The sequence below is a fragment of the Centropristis striata genome, chromosome 10 (assembly GCF_030273125.1).
Source record: "Centropristis striata isolate RG_2023a ecotype Rhode Island chromosome 10, C.striata_1.0, whole genome shotgun sequence".
Classification (NCBI taxonomy): Eukaryota; Metazoa; Chordata; class Actinopteri; order Perciformes; family Serranidae; genus Centropristis; species Centropristis striata.
The window spans coordinates 10,439,364-10,459,503 of NC_081526.1; the positions used below are offsets into that span (position 1 = coordinate 10,439,364).

At 37.7% G+C, this 20,140-nt stretch overlaps 3 protein-coding genes across 4 annotated transcripts in view; 1 reads left to right on the forward strand and 2 right to left on the reverse strand.

Annotated features, from left to right (window-relative positions):
• Window positions 1-8,038, reverse strand: part of pde11a (phosphodiesterase 11a) — a 49,538-nt gene extending 41,500 nt beyond the window's left edge. Inside the window, exons 1-2 of the mRNA XM_059343202.1 lie at window positions 6,949-8,038; window positions 6,172-6,330 (exon numbers count right to left, since the gene is read on the reverse strand). Coding sequence (XP_059199185.1) covers window positions 6,172-6,330; window positions 6,949-7,737 — 948 coding nt within the window. The 5' untranslated portion in view covers window positions 7,738-8,038. The remainder of the gene's footprint in view (window positions 1-6,171; window positions 6,331-6,948) is intronic.
• Window positions 8,039-10,322: 2,284 nt separating this feature from the next.
• LOC131979259 (cytochrome c-like) lies at window positions 10,323-12,091 on the reverse strand. Its single transcript, XM_059343204.1, has 3 exons — window positions 11,933-12,091; window positions 11,093-11,269; window positions 10,323-11,001 (listed from the first exon to the last, which is right to left on the reverse strand). The coding sequence occupies exons 2-3, from the start codon at window positions 11,262-11,264 to the stop codon at window positions 10,856-10,858; spliced, it is 318 nt and encodes a 105-aa protein (XP_059199187.1). The 5' UTR covers window positions 11,265-11,269; window positions 11,933-12,091; the 3' UTR covers window positions 10,323-10,855.
• Window positions 12,092-15,888: 3,797 nt separating this feature from the next.
• osbpl6 (oxysterol binding protein-like 6) overlaps window positions 15,889-20,140 on the forward strand; it is a 50,693-nt gene continuing 46,441 nt past the window's right edge. The window contains exon 1 of one of the 2 annotated variants that reach the window (XM_059342640.1): window positions 15,889-16,132. The gene's annotated coding sequence lies outside the window, so the exon portion shown is untranslated. The remainder of the gene's footprint in view (window positions 16,133-20,140) is intronic. The other variant, XM_059342641.1, reaches the window with a different exon arrangement.

A 20,140-nucleotide genomic window follows, 5' to 3' on the forward strand; every position in this document is an offset into this window, starting at 1 on the left:
GCATATTAGGCTAGCCGAGGGAAATTACACAGCAACACTTTCTCCCTCCACTAACAGCTACTAGTTGCTGTGTTCATTTTGCATGCATGATAAGCTGGAGCCATTGTTGTTTTGCCAAGAATTGTACTCCGAAATAAAAATGAAGCTCTCCAATTTCTGAGATCTCATATGGGACTCCCAAGCTTGTGTCAGCAAAGCGCATAGCAGTTTTGCAAATACACTTACCAATGATTGCTTCTTTTGAAGGTGAAATCAAATATTTATGCAACAGGAATCCACACTCCAATAAATTTTTACAAAGCAAGTCACTGTTACAGATCAGTGTTATGTACATAAATAGTAAAATGAACGCAATGCAATAAAAGACACTTGATGATTGTGTTCTGCCGCCATAAGATTTACAAATTGAAATTTATTTCAACCAAATTTAGCAGTTAAAATACACTGAATTGGCTGTAATTTACAGGCACTAATACAACACAGCTCATAAACACTCTACCCCACCAGGAGTGCTGCTCAATATCTTTTATCTATAAATAATTAAATTACTCCACACATAGCTGGTACATGGAAAAACGCCAGCAGCAAAGCAAGGTCACGACAGCTAAACAGCGGATGTTCAAGTCTTTGTAAACACTTATTGCTCCTGAGACGAATATTCTTCTGGTTATTATTGATACGTGAAACTGAATATATGAAACCTTTCAAACTACAGTGACATTATTCAGGCTTGTACTTGTACTACAAAAATGTATAAGGAAACATGTATTTTTCTTTGAAGAAAAGATGAACTGTACACTATTATAAAATAGGTGCATTTAACATAACTGTACAGTGTCACAAGGCAACACTAAGCAGCATTTAGAGCTAAGAAAATAGTTTAATTTCAGTAATCTAACTGTCTTTATCTTGTATTAAGAGCAGACTTTGGAAAGGCTGATTTAAAACATCCACAGCACCACATTAACCTGTTAACATCAATGTACTGCCACCATGTTTGGCAGTGATACAAGGTTGTTTATACAAGTTGATTTCTCGACTGAGAGAATAAGTCTATTCAAGTAGCACCAATAATTAAGAATGACTTAATAAATTTATAATTTCTGATCAACAGTTGAATGTAACATGAAGCTGAACATGCTTATTGTAACGGTTAAGGACTTATTTGCATGTTAAAGACCTAAAAATTTAAGGTAACTTTGTATTCCACTCTGAAATTTGAGAAGCTAAATCTGATACGTGTCACATATAAAGACAAAGATTGCTTTAATTCAGTTGCTTTCATAGTTTTCTAAACTTTAACTATGGGAGGTAGATAGTTTTATGTTTGTTATCTCAGTGTTTGTGTATATACCTTTTTTGTAGAGACTTCATGCACAGTTAAGCTATTTGATTTAACTGCAGCTAACAATTATAAATGCATACTTTCATTTTTAAATCTGCAAAACTTAAACTTTCGCCTCACAGCAAGAGGGTCACAGGTTCAAATCTGGCTCTTCTGCGTGTCAGCTTGGGCTCTCTCCGGGTCCCCCAGCTTCCTTCCACACTCCAAAAACATGCAGCTTAGGTTTAATTGCCCATAGGAGTGAATGAGAGCATGAATGACACATAGAGCATGACACATAGAGACAGATATAGAGACAGATACATAGACATAGAGACAGTCTCTATGTGTCAGCCCTGCATACCCCACTTCTAACCCAATGTCAGCTGCAGCTGGCTCCAGCCCCTTGCGACCAGAGTTCGAGTAATGATTAGACATTACTTTAAGATGTTACTGGGATTTTGTTTGTGATAACTGCAGCCAAAATAATCTAATTATCAGTTTTCTCAAGTATTTTATCCAACTGGAATTTGTGAAAGTATTTATAAATCACAAGTTAATTCAGAAATCATTATTAATATGCAATAAGTGAGCATGAGAGTAAAACATAGTTTGGATCATATGTGCATTTCTGTAGGTAGCCACTAGACTGTGCAATTAGAGGCTTCTTTCTTGACTTATTTTGTCTCTACATTGTTTTTTTTACTGTATATTTTTGGTTATGTTATGTTTTAATTGTTTCCTAACGTTAACTGCATGTAAGTGAACTAAACTGACATGAAACTGGATCATTTCCTTTCTGCTGTATTCTTGTTAGGAGTCAAAGTGCATTGAAAGTCTGTGCACCTTACAGAAATAGCGACTATGCTTGAAGACCATAACAAACATCCCCATCAGTGCCTATCTGTCTGCCTTATTGTTTGGGGTCCCCACTGTGCAGTATTTTATCTGCCTGTGTTCTTTAGCCATCCTGCAAATCCCTCATATGCTGCCATTGTTATATTTTCTCTTGAATTAAGTGTATTTTTATTTTGCTACTATAAGGAACTGGTTTGGTATAATGTACTGTGTGTTTGATTTGATCTGATATCTTGCAGGATTGTGTTAAAAGCATTTGTCTCAAAGCAGAAACTGTGTTCTCTCTTCTTAAGCTGTAGATTTACATTGGGAAATTGTGTGAAAGTGGTTATTACAGCATTGCTTCGAGCCAATTTGACAAGGAGTTTGGCAGCCAGAGGGAGCACAGCGGTGAGGTGAGAATGCTATTTGACAATCGACTCACACAGATGTTAAACCATATTGGCAAATGGAACCTACATGGGGGAACTCACATATTATTAGGAGACAATTCACGAAAATGTCTTCCTGAATAAAATATTTTACGCAAAGTGTATAAAAAGGCATGCAAAGTTAAATAAAAGCTGAATCAAGATAATAACGCAAGATGCAGAGATATCAGGATGAGGTCAGCTTATACACTTAAGTTAAGTCAATAGCTATATTCCTCTACAGAAGATAATGAGACAATGCAATTATACATGGGTTAAACCATTATCCATGATCCCCAAAGGACTCCCAGCCTGCAGGGTATCAACACAATTAAGGCAGCGTGGGGTTTAAAACCAGCCATATAATGTGTTTAAATATCCTATAAGCTTTCAGTACATAGACAGCAATATTTGCTGTCTATGTGTAATAAAGGTACACAAAAGTTTCTAATGACATCTGCTATCGCAGTATTATCTCATGCTTTGAAAAGTGTGATACATTTTCTTATTACAAGGTCTTCCATAAAAGCAGAGCTGCAGCTGTGCTGTGCAGGGAGCTTTCTGTGTTCTCTGACGCCAGCATTGCATTTCATTACTAATTCAGCTGTAGCCATCCTGAGCATTAGTGTGACGTTAACGCAATGTGAAACGAACTCAAAACATCAGAAAGAGAAAAAAAAGAATTCCTGATCTGCATCTATTATGAACAATGGTTGTAAATTTGGCAGCAGAGCTCCAGCGAAGAAAAACAAACTAAACTACTTTTTTTTTTTAAAACTATAGCCTTTTGCAATGGAACCTAATCCTGAAACAAAAGCACAGCTAGCTTTGTGCTTTCATGTTTCATCTCTTCTCCCCTTTAGGGGCTCACAGCTGCAATAAGAGAACAAGTCAGTGTGTCGGCTTGTCACCGCCTTTCTGTTACATCTATTTATGTGTGCTGATGGACCAAACACGTGCTCCTCGTGCCTCTCTGATGACGGTAATAAGTCAAATAAACATTCATTCAGTAGCAGACAATAATCTATCTGGATCAGTGTGAGATGAAACACCCCTACCTGCTACTTTGACACATAATATTTATATATGATATACATTTACTAGCATCTGTGTCTTTGTCTTTGTTGCAGCTGCCAACTTGACATATCTTTATAGACTGAGATGAATCACAAAGGGTTAGTAGTCATCCAAGAGCATGCATCACTCCTCTTGGATCATATATCTGATCAAAAATAGAATATCTGTATGTGACAAGCAACTTCTCTCCATTTTTATCCTCTACACACAGGTACACATATTCACATGTGGAACATCTAGTACCTGTTGGCCAGATAGTCTAAACTCTAAATCTAAATGACGACACAAGATGAAAGTGTGACACTCTGGCTGCCCCGATCAGCACAAAAGTAACCAATTGGAGATTCTGAGCAGCTTATATAAGGTTCTTATTATTGGTGACACTACAGCAGGGCCCTAGCCCTTTGGAAGAAACTGCCTCAGGAAAATGCGATGATGCTGAGAGACAAGCTATGACCGCACTAGACACCGAGCACTGAGACTCAGACTCAGGGCAAATATGCTACACGTCAGACTAAGCTGGAGGAATTCTTTAAATAATAAATATGACTTACATTCGGCTCGGACACAGAAACAAACAGATGTGGTGCAAACATTACCGGCTGTTTATTGGAGAACAGATATGCAGGTTGTGTTGATTGTGAAATATTAAGAAAGGGTGCAAGAGGGAAAGACAGATGTAAAAAGCATGTTCAAACTCTGGAGACAGTACAGTATGTGCCCACATCTCTAAATTGTTCAGCAATTCAAATAACATTTTTTTTTTTTTAAAGGTAAGTAAGTCTGAGCATCAGTCAACAAAAAAGGTTTCCCAGAGTGATGAATCCTCCAACAATGAATGAAATGTTCCATGTTTGCATGTAAAAAATGTGAATAGAAAAGGGACAAAATATAACAAAGGTCCAGTTTTTACTTCAGGAAATGAATCTTATTTTTAATGTATCTGCTTCTGCAAACAACATTGGAAGCAAGGAAAAATGACATCACTACAGCCCTGCTATGTGCCTTAAAAAACTGAAGAACATCCCTGAAATGCCACACATGAATCATGAAGCCAATTTTTCTTCAGGCCCGATTCTTTCCTCTGCACTAAACTTCACTGTGCTGCAATACAAACAACACAAGGCTGCGTTCCAATACCCATACTACCATACTATTTAGTGTGCTAGAAAAAGATTAAGCATGACCGAATATATGCATTATGTTAAGGATTTACTTCTGTCTCTGGTCACATTTTCCAGTACACAAGCCAGCCTGCTTCTCTGGCAGCTCATTGACAGAGCGGTTATATGAGCAAGAGGGTCAAAGTTCAAGGTGCAATGTTATGAAGAAGCAGAATTCTATGTATACTGCATGTAACAGTTAGCAGCATGACAACATTTTTACAGTGACAATGTTAACATGCTGATGGTTAGCAGGTATTGTTAGCTATGTTCACATTCTTAGCTTAGTGTGTTAACATGAGCCTGTAGGGCTGAAGAGAAAGCCATTAATATAGTAGTTTTTAGTAGTTTTTGTCAAAATAAATCAAAATATTTGACATCTTTGACCTGGTGATGGCACTGAATGAAAACTCAGAGTATCAGAAAGCTACTACATGTCTTCCAGAGGGGAAACGTATCATCTGTATAGAAATTTCATTGCAATTCATCCAGCAGTTGTGGAAACATTTCATTCCAATCAAAGCATCGCTGAAGCAGTATGGATTGTGGATTGTGGAGCCCAGTCTAGAGGCCAGTCTATGTTCTGTCCAAAACAGACCTATGATTAAGAAACTAATTACAACTCATTGCCCACTTTGCCATTTTTTGCACCGAGATAAGGAACCATTTAACTTGCAAAAGGGGACGTGGGCCTGCTCTTAATTCACTTGCACCATGTGCTTTAGACCATAGATCATTTAAATACAGCCCGTCGTAACATTTCACCCTCTGGGTTGCATGTCCGTACAAAACGTCTTTGCTCTGTGGAGCAAACGACCGCCAGTGCTGTCCCTAGTGCCCTCATTTCATGTTGCTAACAATTGTGTCCAACCTAACATATTTGCCACAGAACTCTGTGGCAATATGGTTATTTGTTCTTACAAATAAATCACTCATATGTAAGCATTATAAAGGTGATATGTCATCTATCTTTTTATCACTTTATTCAAATAACTAAGCAGAGAACACATTAAAACTAGCTGGATACACAATTTCTGAACTAAATATCAAACACTGCACCTTTTTCTATTCAAACAAAAATGAGAAATGAACTAAGATTGCCCCAAATATTACTTTTTTAAATCTTTTTTTGTGTTTGATAAAGTTGTTTGATTTGGACATAAAAAAGTTCTGTGGGTCTGGGAGTCAAAACAAAATACTAGAATCAAACAAAGAACCACGACACAATTATCTTGATCTCTTCTGCACATGCCAAGCAAGCAGCAGGATGCAAATTGTGTGATGATAGCACATTACCTTCACCAGCCATTTGTACTCATAACTCTAATAATGAAATTACCTTTTCATCATCTTCAGTGAAGAGTTCTCCACTTGAAGTCTTGTTGATGGCCTGAGCAACTCCAATGATCTCTCCATCACTGTTGCGAATGGGCATGCACAAGAGTGACTTGGTTTTGTAGCCGGTCAGCTTGTCGATTTCATCGCTGAACCGACGATCCTGCAATCACCAGGGACAGTGCAAAATTAAGACACAATGTGAGCTCTTATTGCAATAAAATGCAGATTTCCTTTGTTACGTTCAGTTGATGGTGCAGAAAAATGTACAACTCATAAGGACGTCATGTCTTATAACAAAAAGTCTACAGGAACTCAGGTTTTTATGGACATTTAAATAATGTAACTACATTTCTATTACTCATTTCTGCTGTGAACGTGTGGTCTACCACAAAAAGGTCTTTTTAGACTTTCTTCTGCACTGAAAAGGGGTCACTGGCACCATGAAGCAATTTGGTGCCCTTGCTGCCTTAATGTAACCTAGTATTGACTTTTTTCTTAAAATCAAGGTAGACAAAGTGGAGTTTGCAAATGCAACAGAATATACCTTGACCCTGTTGTTTTATTTTATTACTCTGTGCTATTTTTGTGAATTTGTGACTGTTGGTGCTGGTTTCCACACTCTCAGCTCTCTTACACTGTTGGGCTGATGATCAATTAGCTGTGTCAGATAAAATGACAGAGTGAAAGTAAATGATCAGTGTCCCTGTCTGAGTCTCTCTCTCTTCCTGTGACTCATGCAAATGCACACACGCATGCATGCACAAAGAGGAGCAGGCACCTGATAAGCGTCAGAAATGTTCACTGTCTCTCCGTGTTCAGCCACATATCCAATGATTCCTTTGCCCCACGGCACTTGAACTTCATCTGAATTTATTGAGGGCAAAACTGTGGTTCCTGCGTGCACGTCAAAGAATTTGGACACTAGTGTCTTCTTGTTGCCCGTTCCCTCCACTAGAAACAAGGAGCACCGGTCTGCATCGACCATAATACAAACAAACACAAGGATCTTGTAGCTGAGACTCGTTAGATCCAAGTCGTTAGATATGTCTTTTACAAGCTCGAGGAAAAACTCTCTTTCGTTGTGTTCTTTGAGGTAATATTTAAAATCCACGGCTGTGGACGGGTACTGGGGGATGTTGACTCTGGACTCCAGCAGTGCGCTCAGGATGTGCGCAGTGGTCGGGGGCAGAGAGCTGGCTTTCCTCAGCAGAGCTCTCCTCCTCATGCTCGTCAGGGGCTCCTGGGCCCTGGAATTAACATGTTCGTCGTATGTCCTGTTGACATTGATGACCTTTGATCTGGCGAAAGTTTTGCGCAGCTCCTTCTGCGAGGCTCTCCTCTGCAGACCGTCACATTTGCTCGCCCAGCTGTCCTTGCACGCGTTGCTCTTCTCCTCTCTCGGCTCGGCGGGAGCTGCAGCCGCAGGACTTTTGCTCGCCTGGTGATTCTTGAGCCATTTCTCCACCATGCTATAATTCCCCTTTCTGTTCAGGTAGTCCTCGAATAAGTCGGGATGCGAGTCCAGAAAACTTTCCACGTCAGAGAACACCATAGTTGGCCCAGCCATGTCTGTTCTTCAAATGGTCCTCAGTGAACCAAATCCATGAAGTCGCGCAGAGAAATATCATCTATGAGGCTTTACTGAGAGTTAAAGTAGAGAATCATTTGAATACCATAACTTCCAAGATGCGTTATGCTGGGAACACCCCTGGAGCTCTGGGTACATATCCAGTTTCCACAGAAGGATGGAGACTCCCTTTGCGCACCAGCATATTCCTCCACAGCATCTCCACGCCGTGCACTTAATTTAAGAACATTAAAGCAGATATGAGTAAAGGAAACTGAGGCTCGCGTTCACTATCACATGCACTGGAAATCTCACAGAGCGCGTATACCGAGAATCTCCGTCGTTTGGGTCTTCTTGTGTGCAAATTACGCCGGCTGTGGTTGGCTCGGTCCCGCTGACGCTCTCTTCGTCACACAGACAGGAGCTCAGGGTTGCTTCAGCAGTCAGCCCTCTGGTCATTTGAACCGCTTGCCCTCCTTACAGAAGCGCTCTGAGTATGATGGTGGTGATGATGCTGAGGATGATGATCATTTGGGTAGATTCATTTATAATCTTCTCCTCATGCATAATATATAATGCATATAAATGTAATGTAATGCAGCATAAAAATATGTAGAAATGGTTGATTACAGCCTATCGATGATAATTACTTTCAGGAATAATTCAGTGGCTTGTGAAAAGCAAATAAAAATGTTGTGGGTGGATGAGAATTTAATGAAATTACGCTTTAGTCGCGTCAAACGTCGTGGATTGTAATCCCTGACAGGGCTGTTGTGATAGCTGACAAGAGTAATCAAACTGAATGACTGTCGCCTGAAGAACAATGTGTTTCATTGCATTGCCTATATGGGCCAGTTGGACACTGCAAATAGCGATTCATCTATTTCACAAACTTTGGATAGTGTGAAATTTGCAGGGGCTGTCCTTTCAAATTAAATTATGTTGCAGCTTTAATTGGCAGCAGGGGGAAGTCAGAAAATCGAATTCCTTTATACAGTATTATTAGTGAATGTGTGTGTAGATGAGACCTCTGGACGCTAGAGGGAGCTATACTCCACAGCTTGATCTGGGAATACAGAAGCCTGACTGATGGATAAAACAAGCCTCAGCTCCTGTCCCCTAGCATGGCACCCATTGTCCTATGACGTGTTTATTTATGAATGTAAAACTTTACGAGAACATTTAAAAACAAAGACTTTTCATAATTAGATAAAAATAATTTTCTATATAAACCCCCCTCTAGCTCATAGACTTATTCCACTGTCATTCCAAATGTTATATTGTCACCCTGTTAAAATAATTGCGTAAGTCATTTTTTCAAGTTTTGCAGGAAACACCAAAAACTTCACCAAAAGTTTAACATATGACATTTATTGATCATTTCACTCAAAAATGATGTATGGCTGTTGGTATAGTAATAACACGGTGTGTAAATTATGTAACTTAAGAGAAATAAATGACTTAGGGCATTTTTTTAACATGCCTTTGTGACTTAAGGAAGATATGGTAACACTTTATTTTGAAGGTGTCTACATAAGAGTCACACAAGCCTGTCAGAAACATGACATGGCAAGTATCATGAGCATTAATGATACTTCAAAGTGTCATTAATGTTTATGACACGCTCATGTCACTCTTATGTAGACACCTTAGAGTAAAGCGTTATCAATATTAGTGTCAACAATAAAACACTGATAAACTAAACTGATAACTGAACAATCTCCCTCTAGCTCTTCTTTGCTGGGTTCTTATCTGATGCCTATGAATGTGGCCAATTGTCAAAGAGGTGATGATCTTAAAGGGGTAAAATCACATGATCTGATCAACTGAAGGTGATTTTTTCCATAGGTGGTCGGCGTCATGAGATTTTTTTAGGCAAAAAAACCCCAATTTGACAAAAAATGACGTAGGTGATTATTTTAACAGTGCGACGATATTGCGCCTATGATTTCCTCATTAATAGGACTGTAGCAGTAACGTAGTCACCCTCGATTGGTAATCTGGGATGAAGACTATGTTCAATTATACATCATGTGTGGATGTATGTATTCATTCACATACCTGGATTCTCTTTTACTTGGGTACATATTTCATTGTCCTCACTTTGATTTTCCTGTTAATTTTTGTTAAAAGGATCACAAGAAAGAAAACAAAGTGTAATTATGCCGATTTCCTATTTCTTTGTGCGGAAATAGCCACATTTGCACTGAAAACATTTCAAACAATTTTCATTTTGGATAAAACAACCTACTAGCTCATGACACCAAACCTGCACCATATTTTCACTTCGCTAGATTTTGTCCACCTAGTTTTCCAACAAATACAAATTCTAATTTTGCATTTCTGACTTGCATATTATTCCCAAATTCAAATACTCTCTACAGCTACAAATTATTAGTCACCAAGACGGTTCTTTGCAGAGAATATTGCAACAGTTTGGTTAACAAGTCATTGGTTTTGTTCACAAACATAGTTTAAGCAGGCATGACCATTCACACCCTGTATTTTGTGTCATTTTTTTAAAATAAGAAACCTAACATTTACCACATTTATTCCTAGGAACATAAAGTCAAATTACAAAAGAATAGTGTTTGCCAATTTTATTCACCTTACAAATTCAAACATGACATAAAAGACTGTTGAGGTATCACAGGCATAAGGCATATTAGTTCTTGGAAGCACAGGTGAAAAGCTTCAAGTTTAGAGACAGAACACTTGAGTGAACAATAAGATCAGTGGTCTGCAAAAGGCAGGCTCTTTTGAAGGCAATCAAAATGTACCAATTGGTAGCACAGACAATGGATCATTAAAAAAGAATAACTGAGCAAAAGATTCTGGAGGACAACTATTAATCAACATAGTACACAGCTTTCAGTCCCTACATTCTGAACACACAGTATATGGTTTAATAATTTATTATAGAAAAGGAACCTGTTAAAACCAGGGGATTTTCATTTACTCCACCACAAAGGAGGATCATATCAGAAACACAGGTACAGCTGTGACAATGTCAGTCCGAGATCGCTTGCCGTTATGCCAGATTTTAAAAGAATTGCAAGTCCTCGCCTCTTTCCTGGTTTGTCAGCGCACTTGAAATGCTTTGCAGGTGAACAGTTCTTTATGAAGTTGCAGACTTCAGGTATGCGATAAGGTCAGCTCGTTCACCCTTCTTCTTGATGCCAGCAAAGATCATCTTGGTTCCTGGAATGTATTTCTTGGGGTTTTCCAAATAAATCATCAGGGTGTCTTCATTCCATTCAATGCCTGAAATCACAGAGTTGAGAATAATGTTTAAGCCATTCAGTATGGTTCCTTGGATTATTCAAATACTGAAAAACACATGTACGGCATATACCTTTGCTTTTGTTGGCATCAGTGTAGGAGTAGCCATCTGCCTGGCCGGTTTTGCGTCCGAACAGACCCCAAAGGTTGGGTCCGACCTTGTGCTTTCCACCATTCTCCACCGTATGGCACTGGGCACACTTCTGGACAAACGCCTTCTTTCCTTTGGCAAGGTCTCCAGGCATGATTTCTATGAAGGAAAAAAATATCCAAAGGACAATTGGGCTTAGTAATGATTGCTTTACTAGATTAACACATTTGTCAACATCTACTGACTTATGTTGAATTATTTCCATTGTTAAAAATGTTGTTTTCTTAATCACCTTGGCTACTTTTAATTAAAAATGATAGTGATAGTGAGAACTTCCCTTATTCCGCCACAAGGGGGCGGAATGAGGGACTTTCAAGTTGCACAACCAAAGTGGACCTGGCATTGTTACAAAACTGACTAAGGTAACTCTACTTGAAATACCAGTTTTCAACGGTCAAAATACAAGCAGTAACTATATACATATATACTATAAACGTAAAATAAGGAAATACGTTCACATACGGTGTGAAAGGCAGGCCTACTCTCTAAAACCGTTATATAACCAAGACAGGGTTAAAAAACAACTACGTGCGATATGTAGGGTAAGAATTAAAGTCTATTAGATAGATATTTTACAGTAATATGTGACTCAGGTGGTTAGATTAAAAAGATATCCGTATGCTCCGGAAACGGTGTAACACCGGCGTAAGACCACGTTGCACACGAAAGAAACCGGCACAGTCACATTTAAATCCCATAGAAAGATATTAAACTGGAAACAACGGACACAAAAGGGTTACATTTTGATCATCCGCTTCTTACCGTGTATTGAGTCGACTTTCTGAGAGGTTATTCCTCAGCTTTTGTCCTCCCGCAAATGCCGGTGTCCGGTCACAAGTGATTCACAGGAACGTGCTTCCTCTCGAGGAGTTACTCCCGCTGAAACGTCATCAGTCAGCTGACCTGTTTCATCATTCGCCTTACGTCACTCGTTTGATCAATAGACCTTTCTCGTTGCAGGGAGAAGTTTGTCCTTCAGGATTGTCTACAGGAAAGCTTTTCTGGATTGAAATATAAATATATATAAAAATTACTTTCTGGAAGTCCTGTAGGTTTAGTTTATCTCATGTCAAACAGGAAAAACACTAATTGACCTAATTTCTTTGATGATGGTTCAGTTACAATAAGTGTCCCAGTAAGCCATGACAGTGAGACTGTTGCACAATACCAGCACCATGAAACTAGCTTACCTAAATAAAATGCAGTCGTTTTGTAATGTCCTCAAATAGCCTAAACATACACCATTCATACTATAAGTCAAAATGACTGATGTCCATGACTTCTATTATGAAATTTCCTAATCTAAAACCTCCACATACCACAGAATAACTGCTTTTTTCTTATATCATTAGGCTACCATGAAAATATTATTTAACAAAAAAAAACTTAATTGAACACCTCCGATGACTGAAACTAGAGTGAAACAAGAACTATTTTTTACATTATTAGACACTGCAGCATTAAATAATATCTTAAAAACCTGTGATTTATAGTAGCAGTATAATGTAGCATGTAATACCTTTTTTACTTCCACTTTCATGGTCATACAGTAACAGCAAAGTCTCAGTTGCGTCATACTGCTGCAATACATAGCAGAAACTGTGTTGTGACCTTGGAAAAAGGTCATACAATTTCCACAGTTCCACAGGCTTAAAGTTAAAAATTCCTGTCATGACAAGATCGATTGTGCCAATAACAGGTTTTGAGACCTGGAGAAAAAGGTTCAGATTGACTAAACCAGCCTTGAAATCTGATACCCAACCATTGTTGAGACTTTACGGCCTCTCAATTTACTTTTGAATGTAAAATATTCTCTGTAAAGCCCACCTATCAAATGACATGTACATAGAATATCTTGCAGTGTGTGTGTGAAATTCCCAGGGGTGCACCGGTTTCCAGGATACCATTGCCCTGGAGTACCACAGACAGAATTATTCTATTTTTATGAACACATACTGAGCACCAAAACATACACTCGCCGACCACTTTATTAAGTACACTTGTTCAAATGCTAATTAACACAAATATATAATCAGTCATAGTAAAATTCAAGCACATCATTATTTTAACTAAGATACAACAACATGTGACGCCTACTACTTTATATACTGCTAACTTGTTTAATCTATAACAATGATCATATATTCTTTCAACCAATCATGTTTTTAGGCACATTTTAATTAGTAAACTTCAAACTACAATGTAGTGGAGTAAAAACTGGAATATGAGATGCAGAAATGTAATGGATTAGAGGAATTCAGTTTTTAAAAAACAAGTAAAGTGGATTGCACAGCAGAAGCAACTCAGTAAATGTACTTTATTATAGTACTTTTATTTGGTTCTCATGTTGTGTAAGCAGAATGTTGCAGTTTGTAATGTACTCTCAACTTGCCTGAGCTGCAGTGTTGTGTAAGAGTTACTAGAAAAAGCTCTGCTTTCAAAATTCAAGTAAATGTATTGGCTTCAAAATTAAACATATAATATCAAAATCATTATTTCCAGAGTGTTGTTATATGTTGGAATTATATTATTTATATAGAATTTGTTTATTTGAACCTTGAATCCTTTTATATGATTGTATGCTGTTGGATAGTTTGACTTTTCACAATAAATCACATTTTATGAAACAGAGAGTGTTTTAGATGTAAAATGGGAGAATCACATCAGACTGTAGTGGAGTAGAAAGTTTAAAAGACGGTGTGTTGGAAATTCTCTAATAAAGTAGGCATGCTTCAAATTTGTAAACTGTACTTTAGAAATTATTTCTACTTTTTTTAGTACTTGTAACGCCCCATAAGTGGAGCTGAGGGAACACGTTGCCAGGCAACCATACAGTCTAGGTAATATTTGTAAAGTAGGAACAAGAAGAAAAAAAATCAGGTAAAACCTTCATAGCTGTTTTTATTTTTTTTTACATTGCAGGAAACATCCACATTTACTGCATACCTAACTTGCACATATTGTTTGCATAGCTCCTTCCCTCATTTAAATAATTCCATATTTGTACATATTGTTTTTACTGTTTATATGTATTTTTTCATTTGTATGTTGACGTTTCCATTCATGCTGCTGGTTTCTTTGTTACTCGAAGTACTCGCTTCCTTAATCTATATTTATATTTTAGCATTTGATTGTTCTTATGCACCAATACACCACAGTCACTGGTGGAATGTATCTAATCACATTTACTCAAATACTGTATTTAAGTTATGAGGTATTTTCATTTTGTGTAACTTTATACATAAAGTTACATAAAATATTGTACTTTTTACACTAGTTACTTTTCAGGTCAAGATTTAACATAAAAAATATGATAAATGGAAGTGATTAGACTTTTTTTCCCATTAAACCTCATAACAGTATATAAGTAGTTAAAATGAGTCCTATCTTTACAGCATTAAAACACTGCTTACATAAAAATTCAATTCAAATAATGTAATAATATATTAAGGATATATAAAACAATCTGAGTGGGTCCATTCTGCAAGTACTTTTACTTTTAATATTTTCAGTACATTTTGATGTTGATACTTTTGTATTTTTACTTGTGAGGGTTTGAATGCAGGACTTTGTAGTTTTAGTACATTTAAGGCATCTGAATATTTTCCCCCCAAAATTCAGGTCCTCAGCTCATTTTAAACAGAAATCACCTTGTCAACTCAAAACTCATTTTTGAGCCTCGGCTCTGTTGGACAGTTTAACAAATAAGCGAGAGATAACCAGATATTTTTGTGCCCACACTGCCCTGGGCCCTTTAAAGGTCGTGATCCCCTGGGCAATTGCCCAGTTGCCCATAAAGTTAATCCGGCCTTGGGTAAAGGGGATATCTACACTGAAAAAAATATTTTTTTGGCCCTGTAATTATTGTTTCAATCATCATATAATTTCTACAAAGAAATAAGAATTTTCATGTAGTGCATTACTTAGTGATTGTTATTATGTGTCCTCAGTTTTGTATGTAAACTGAATCATTTGTTCCAAATAATATTCACTAAACCAGTTCATTGGCTTAATTAGTTGATATTTCCAAGTAAAATGTAATTGAGGGACATCAGTGAATCTGCAATTTACTTTTTATTATATTATATTATAAGTGCATTACTTAGTGATTGTTTATTATTATTATTATTATTATTAGTTTATTTAAAAGGGGACAGTGCAATTTCATAAAACACATGATTACACATGGTTAAAAAAGCCAGAGTTAGCCAGAGGGCTAGTTTTCATCTGTAGTCCCCTGGCCATGATGTAAAAAAGCAGAGAATTATGAAACAAAAAAACAAAACAAAAAACACACAAAAAAAACATTATTACACAGTTATTATGTGTCCTCAGTTTTGTATGTAAATTGAATAATTCGTTCCAAGTAATATTCACTAAACCAGTTCATTGGCTTAATTGCAATTTACTTGTGTATTTTCATAAATAAAAAAAGTGGTTCTATTAAATAAACATTACCTAGAAACAGCCTGAATAAAGATTACAAACACCTCTGTGGAAAAACTTGCCTAGTTTTTTAAAAGTAAATGTCACTCCAATTTTTTTCAGTGTACGGTCAAATAATTTAACTACTCCGAGTCCGGTGTTTGTGCTAATCCATGTCCGTGTTTTGCGACCAGCCGCCGTCCTCCTCTGTCTGATCCATCCCGGTGATTTCTTCCCGCTCAAAGCCGATCTTGCTGCAGGGAGGAGCGACCGGAGTGCAGTTGAGCTGAGCGGAGCATCACAGCCCCGCATTCAAGGAAACGGGCAAACGCAGCACTTTTTTGACTTTCCATAATGTTCTAGCCTCTGTGCAACACACGTCATTTATTAAGAAGAAAAATATACATTTGGATGTGGACCCTTATGGAAGCCGTTTGTCATTGAGGAGCTGGGAGTCTCTGCCCAGTGAAGGGAGACCCCCTCAATTGTTTCCTGCGCCAAGAACTGTAAAGACATGGTCATTACACCGCAGCTGTGGTAAGGCAATGAGCTTTTCTCCCTCTTTTTCAAGGGCTATCTCAATGCCAGTCGTGTTAATATGAAGGTAACCACCGTGTCATAACAAGGCTATGTCGAATGAAGGTGCACAGCGTTTGTTTTGGTGCTTTATTCAGCCGCTCAGACTGTGACCCCAGCAGCATCTCATCCTTTTGTATTTGCATCCCGAGCGAATCACCGAGGACCAGTCAGACATTACTACCGAGCTACCGCTGCTGCTAGTCTGACAGGGAGGAGATGATTTCCCCTTGGAAACATCACGATCCAGGACCCCTAAAACATGGATGCTGTTGTGGTGTAATAAAGCAGCCAGGCAGCCAACTCTCAAACAGACTTTAAAGCTGAGACGTAATGCGTCACCGATATTTTCACCTTTTTTTAACCGAGCTTCGTGGCTTCTACTACACTGAAAAAAATTGGAGTGACATTTACTTTAAAAAAAAAAAAGCTAGGCAAGTTTTTCCACACAGAACGTTTGTTATCTTTACTCAGGCTGTTTCTAAGCAATATTTATTGAATAGAACCACTTATTTTTTTAAATGAAAATACACAAGTAAATTGCAGATTCACTGATGTCCCTCAATTACATTTTACTTTGAAATATCAACTAAGTAAGCCAATGAACTGGTTTAGTGAATATTACTTGGAACTAATGATTCAATTTACTTACAAAACTGAAGACACATAATAACAAACAATCACTAAGTAATGCACTACAGGAAGAACTGCTATTTCTAAAGTAAAAGCACTGAATTCGTATTTCTTTGTAGAATTTATATAGATGATTGAAATAATAATTACAGGGCCAAAAAAATCTCTGTTTTTCAGTGTAATGTCCTATGAGACAGCTGTCTCTTCATATGATAGAGTATTATTGATGAGCATCACCTCCACTCATAATCCTTTATATTCCTCTCGTTATGTTGTCAGGGTTGAGATGTCAACTAATTGAAAGTTGGCCAACTTCTGTCACTTACAGGATTGCTCCACAACATCACTCAGCCTCCTTTTTTTAACTGAAGGTCAGCCAGTGACTTTGCAGTTGTTTAAAATAGCCCCGAATCACATAAATTAAAGAGCAGCAGAGGGGACTGGAAAGCTGGACGCATTTGTAGTTTGTCACTGGCATGCTTTTGTGAAAAGATATTGCTTTGATCAGCAGCGATGATTGATTTTCTGATATATTTCTTGGCCCGGCCTGAAGAACCCTCTTGCTGAAGGTGTCCCCGTCCCATTTAAATGCAATCTTTGCAGAGCTTTATGGGCCTCATCCTTTGATGGAGGGAGAAAGGATGAAGCAAAGGCCAACTTCACTTTGATGCTCAAAATATTGGATTTAGATTGTCTTTTTTTTGCTGCTTCATTAATATTGACAGGAAGGAGTAAATCAGATAATTGCTCCCTCTTACTCATTTAATTAGCTGACACATTCAAGCAAAAAGTTCTTTACAAATTGAAGCAGTTGCCAGACTAATATATGGCTTAAAGGCTTATGACTCATGTAGCTGCTCCTTTGGGTTGCTTTAATGATTGGATCGTTTTCATTTCCTCTTATTTTTTACTCTATCTTAATTTCTGGTGCTTGGCATCATTCAAAATGTAGAGATGCATTATTTTAATGTCCAAATTATACTTTATTTTGGAACTTGTATGCTAATTATGACCATGTTTTTGTCTTAAGGAGTAAGTCACACTTCTGAAACGCATCAGTGTTGTAGAATGTAGAATGACTTTGTCTCAATAAGATACAGTATAAAGTCAAGAATTCATGGCTTGCACCAGGCAAAGACTGGCAGGATCTGAAAATGAATTCAGTGCCAGCTTTCAGTTCTCAACAGTTCCCAATATGGGCAGGAGTCAGTCAGTACTTGAAAAGTATTGCAGTGTGATACCCAGCTCTACCTAGATGATGTAATGTGTGCAGCGCAGGATAAACTGGCTCTGTCCAGTTAGTGTTGTTTAAAAAAAAAAAAAAAAAAGACAGGCCTACTTTGGAGAGATGTGCTGCTCACTGCTTCCAGATGTCACACAAGAAATGCATCCTTTCAGCCTGCTCTCGTGCACCCAAGCGAATGGTCAAAACACTGCTGATCGATATGCATTATTAGCTAGTTGTAAATTCAGACGATACTTGTCCTAGAAGACCCTGTAATATAATCTTGGGACATGAGTCTGCTTTTGTTGGCTTGACTTTAATTATGCAACAGAGAGGGGAGACCAAGAAACTTGGTTCACTGTAGAGTGCTGGTCGATAATGTGATATTGTGGCTAGCTTGGATGTGTTGACAACACAAACATGAATGTCTTTCCACCCCTATTAGGGCACAGTTGCTTCATCGTATTACATGTCTGTGATGAGCGATGCTTTAGTGCGTCTCTAATGTGCACTTGCACTTATTATTTTCATCTTGCAGTTCTGCTCGCCATATTGGGTGTCTAAATCTCAAGTTTATTTTCTCCATCCCTCTCAGATCTCACGGAGCAGGGCACACAGAAAGCGGGATTACTGCAGTCCTCTAAACCTCTCTAGACAGCTCTGCGTTGCTCTCCCCTGGCTTGACCCTTGTCAGGGCAGATGATAGTCGCTGCTTTATTTGTGATACTCTATTGATCCCTGCGGGAGAAATTTGACTTCGCAGTCACTCGCCATCTCCCCCTAAGGTCACAGGACATATTCAGCTAGAAAAAACACAGGAGCCTGTGGAAATTTAGCATGCTGTTCATTCAGAGACATTTTAGTGGAGCAGATTGTTGTTATTGCAGGTGGCTGAACCTGACGCTGGTGGTTGTCACAACATTATTCTATTAAGGAAAGAGGGCCTCGTGAAAGTTGAATAATTCACCAGTATTTTTCATATGATTACAGGCGGTGTAACTGTGTTTGCAACCAAACCTAATTTAAAAATTGACCTCAACATCCTGTCACTGGGTTTTGTGCTCAAACAACAACATTCAGTGGAATATTAATTGAAATGTGTTGGTTTATCCAGCATTTCTAATTACTGTAGAATGCAATAATGCTACAAAGCTTTACATTATCTCAGTTTATGCTCTGAAGAAGGGAGATTTACTTTGATGTTTCTATGTACTCAACTGCAGAATTAGTCAATCTACCAGGGCATTGAATACATACATAATTGGTTTGACTCTAGGGCTGAAATTCATGATTATATTTGATTAGAAAACAGTGAAAAGTGCCTGTTATAATTTCCCTGAACTCATGGTGATTTATTCAGAATGCTTGTTCCATCTGACATCAGTTCAAAATCCAAATATATTCAGTTTACAAATATAACAAAGAAAAGTATAAAATCCTCCTGACATTTAAAAAAAAAAACAGTAACCAGCCGGAAAATACCTGAAACTAATAATGGATAATACAAACCGTTATAATGCTAATAATAGGATAGTATTATTGACTAATCAGACTGACTAACTGACTAATTAGTTTATCGACCAATTGTTAGGAGTTTAACTACACACTGATCTGCATCGATGTACCGATTTATCGATCAGTGATCCAATATCATCAGTGTAATGTAAAAACATACATTTATATCATCATCTTCAAGATATGTCTTTTGAAATTCCAGTAGCACTACCTGAAAGTTAACTGATAAAAAACTGTTCTTAAACATGAGAAATGTGGCCCTTTATCGTGAACTACAGCAGTCTTACCTTTATTCTTTTTATTGAAAAAGAATATATTGGGTTTTTTTTTTTTCAAATGTCTGGAAGAGCTCAGTAATAAAACTGTCAAATCATAGTTGAGTTGCCTTTTGATACAAACCTAACTGACTGAGTTAAATAAGCATATGTGAATCGAATCAAATCGAAATTGTATGATGGAAGACTTTGTGATATCGGTATTGTTGTCCAAAGAATCAATAAACTATTGTTTTGTGATCAAACTTGTAGTTTTCACCCCTACAGCCACATTTTTGGCAAACCTAAACAAATAACAAACTTTTTTTTTATGTTCCACAA

Coding starts and splice junctions, on each gene's coding strand:
- LOC131979259 (XM_059343204.1), bottom strand. CDS start 11,264: ATGCCTGGAGACCTTGCCAAAGGAAAGAAGGCGTTTGTCCAGAAGTGT. Junction 11,002..11,092: donor TGATGCCAACAAAAGCAAAG/GTATATGCCGTA, acceptor CTGTGATTTCAG/GCATTGAATGGAATGAAGAC.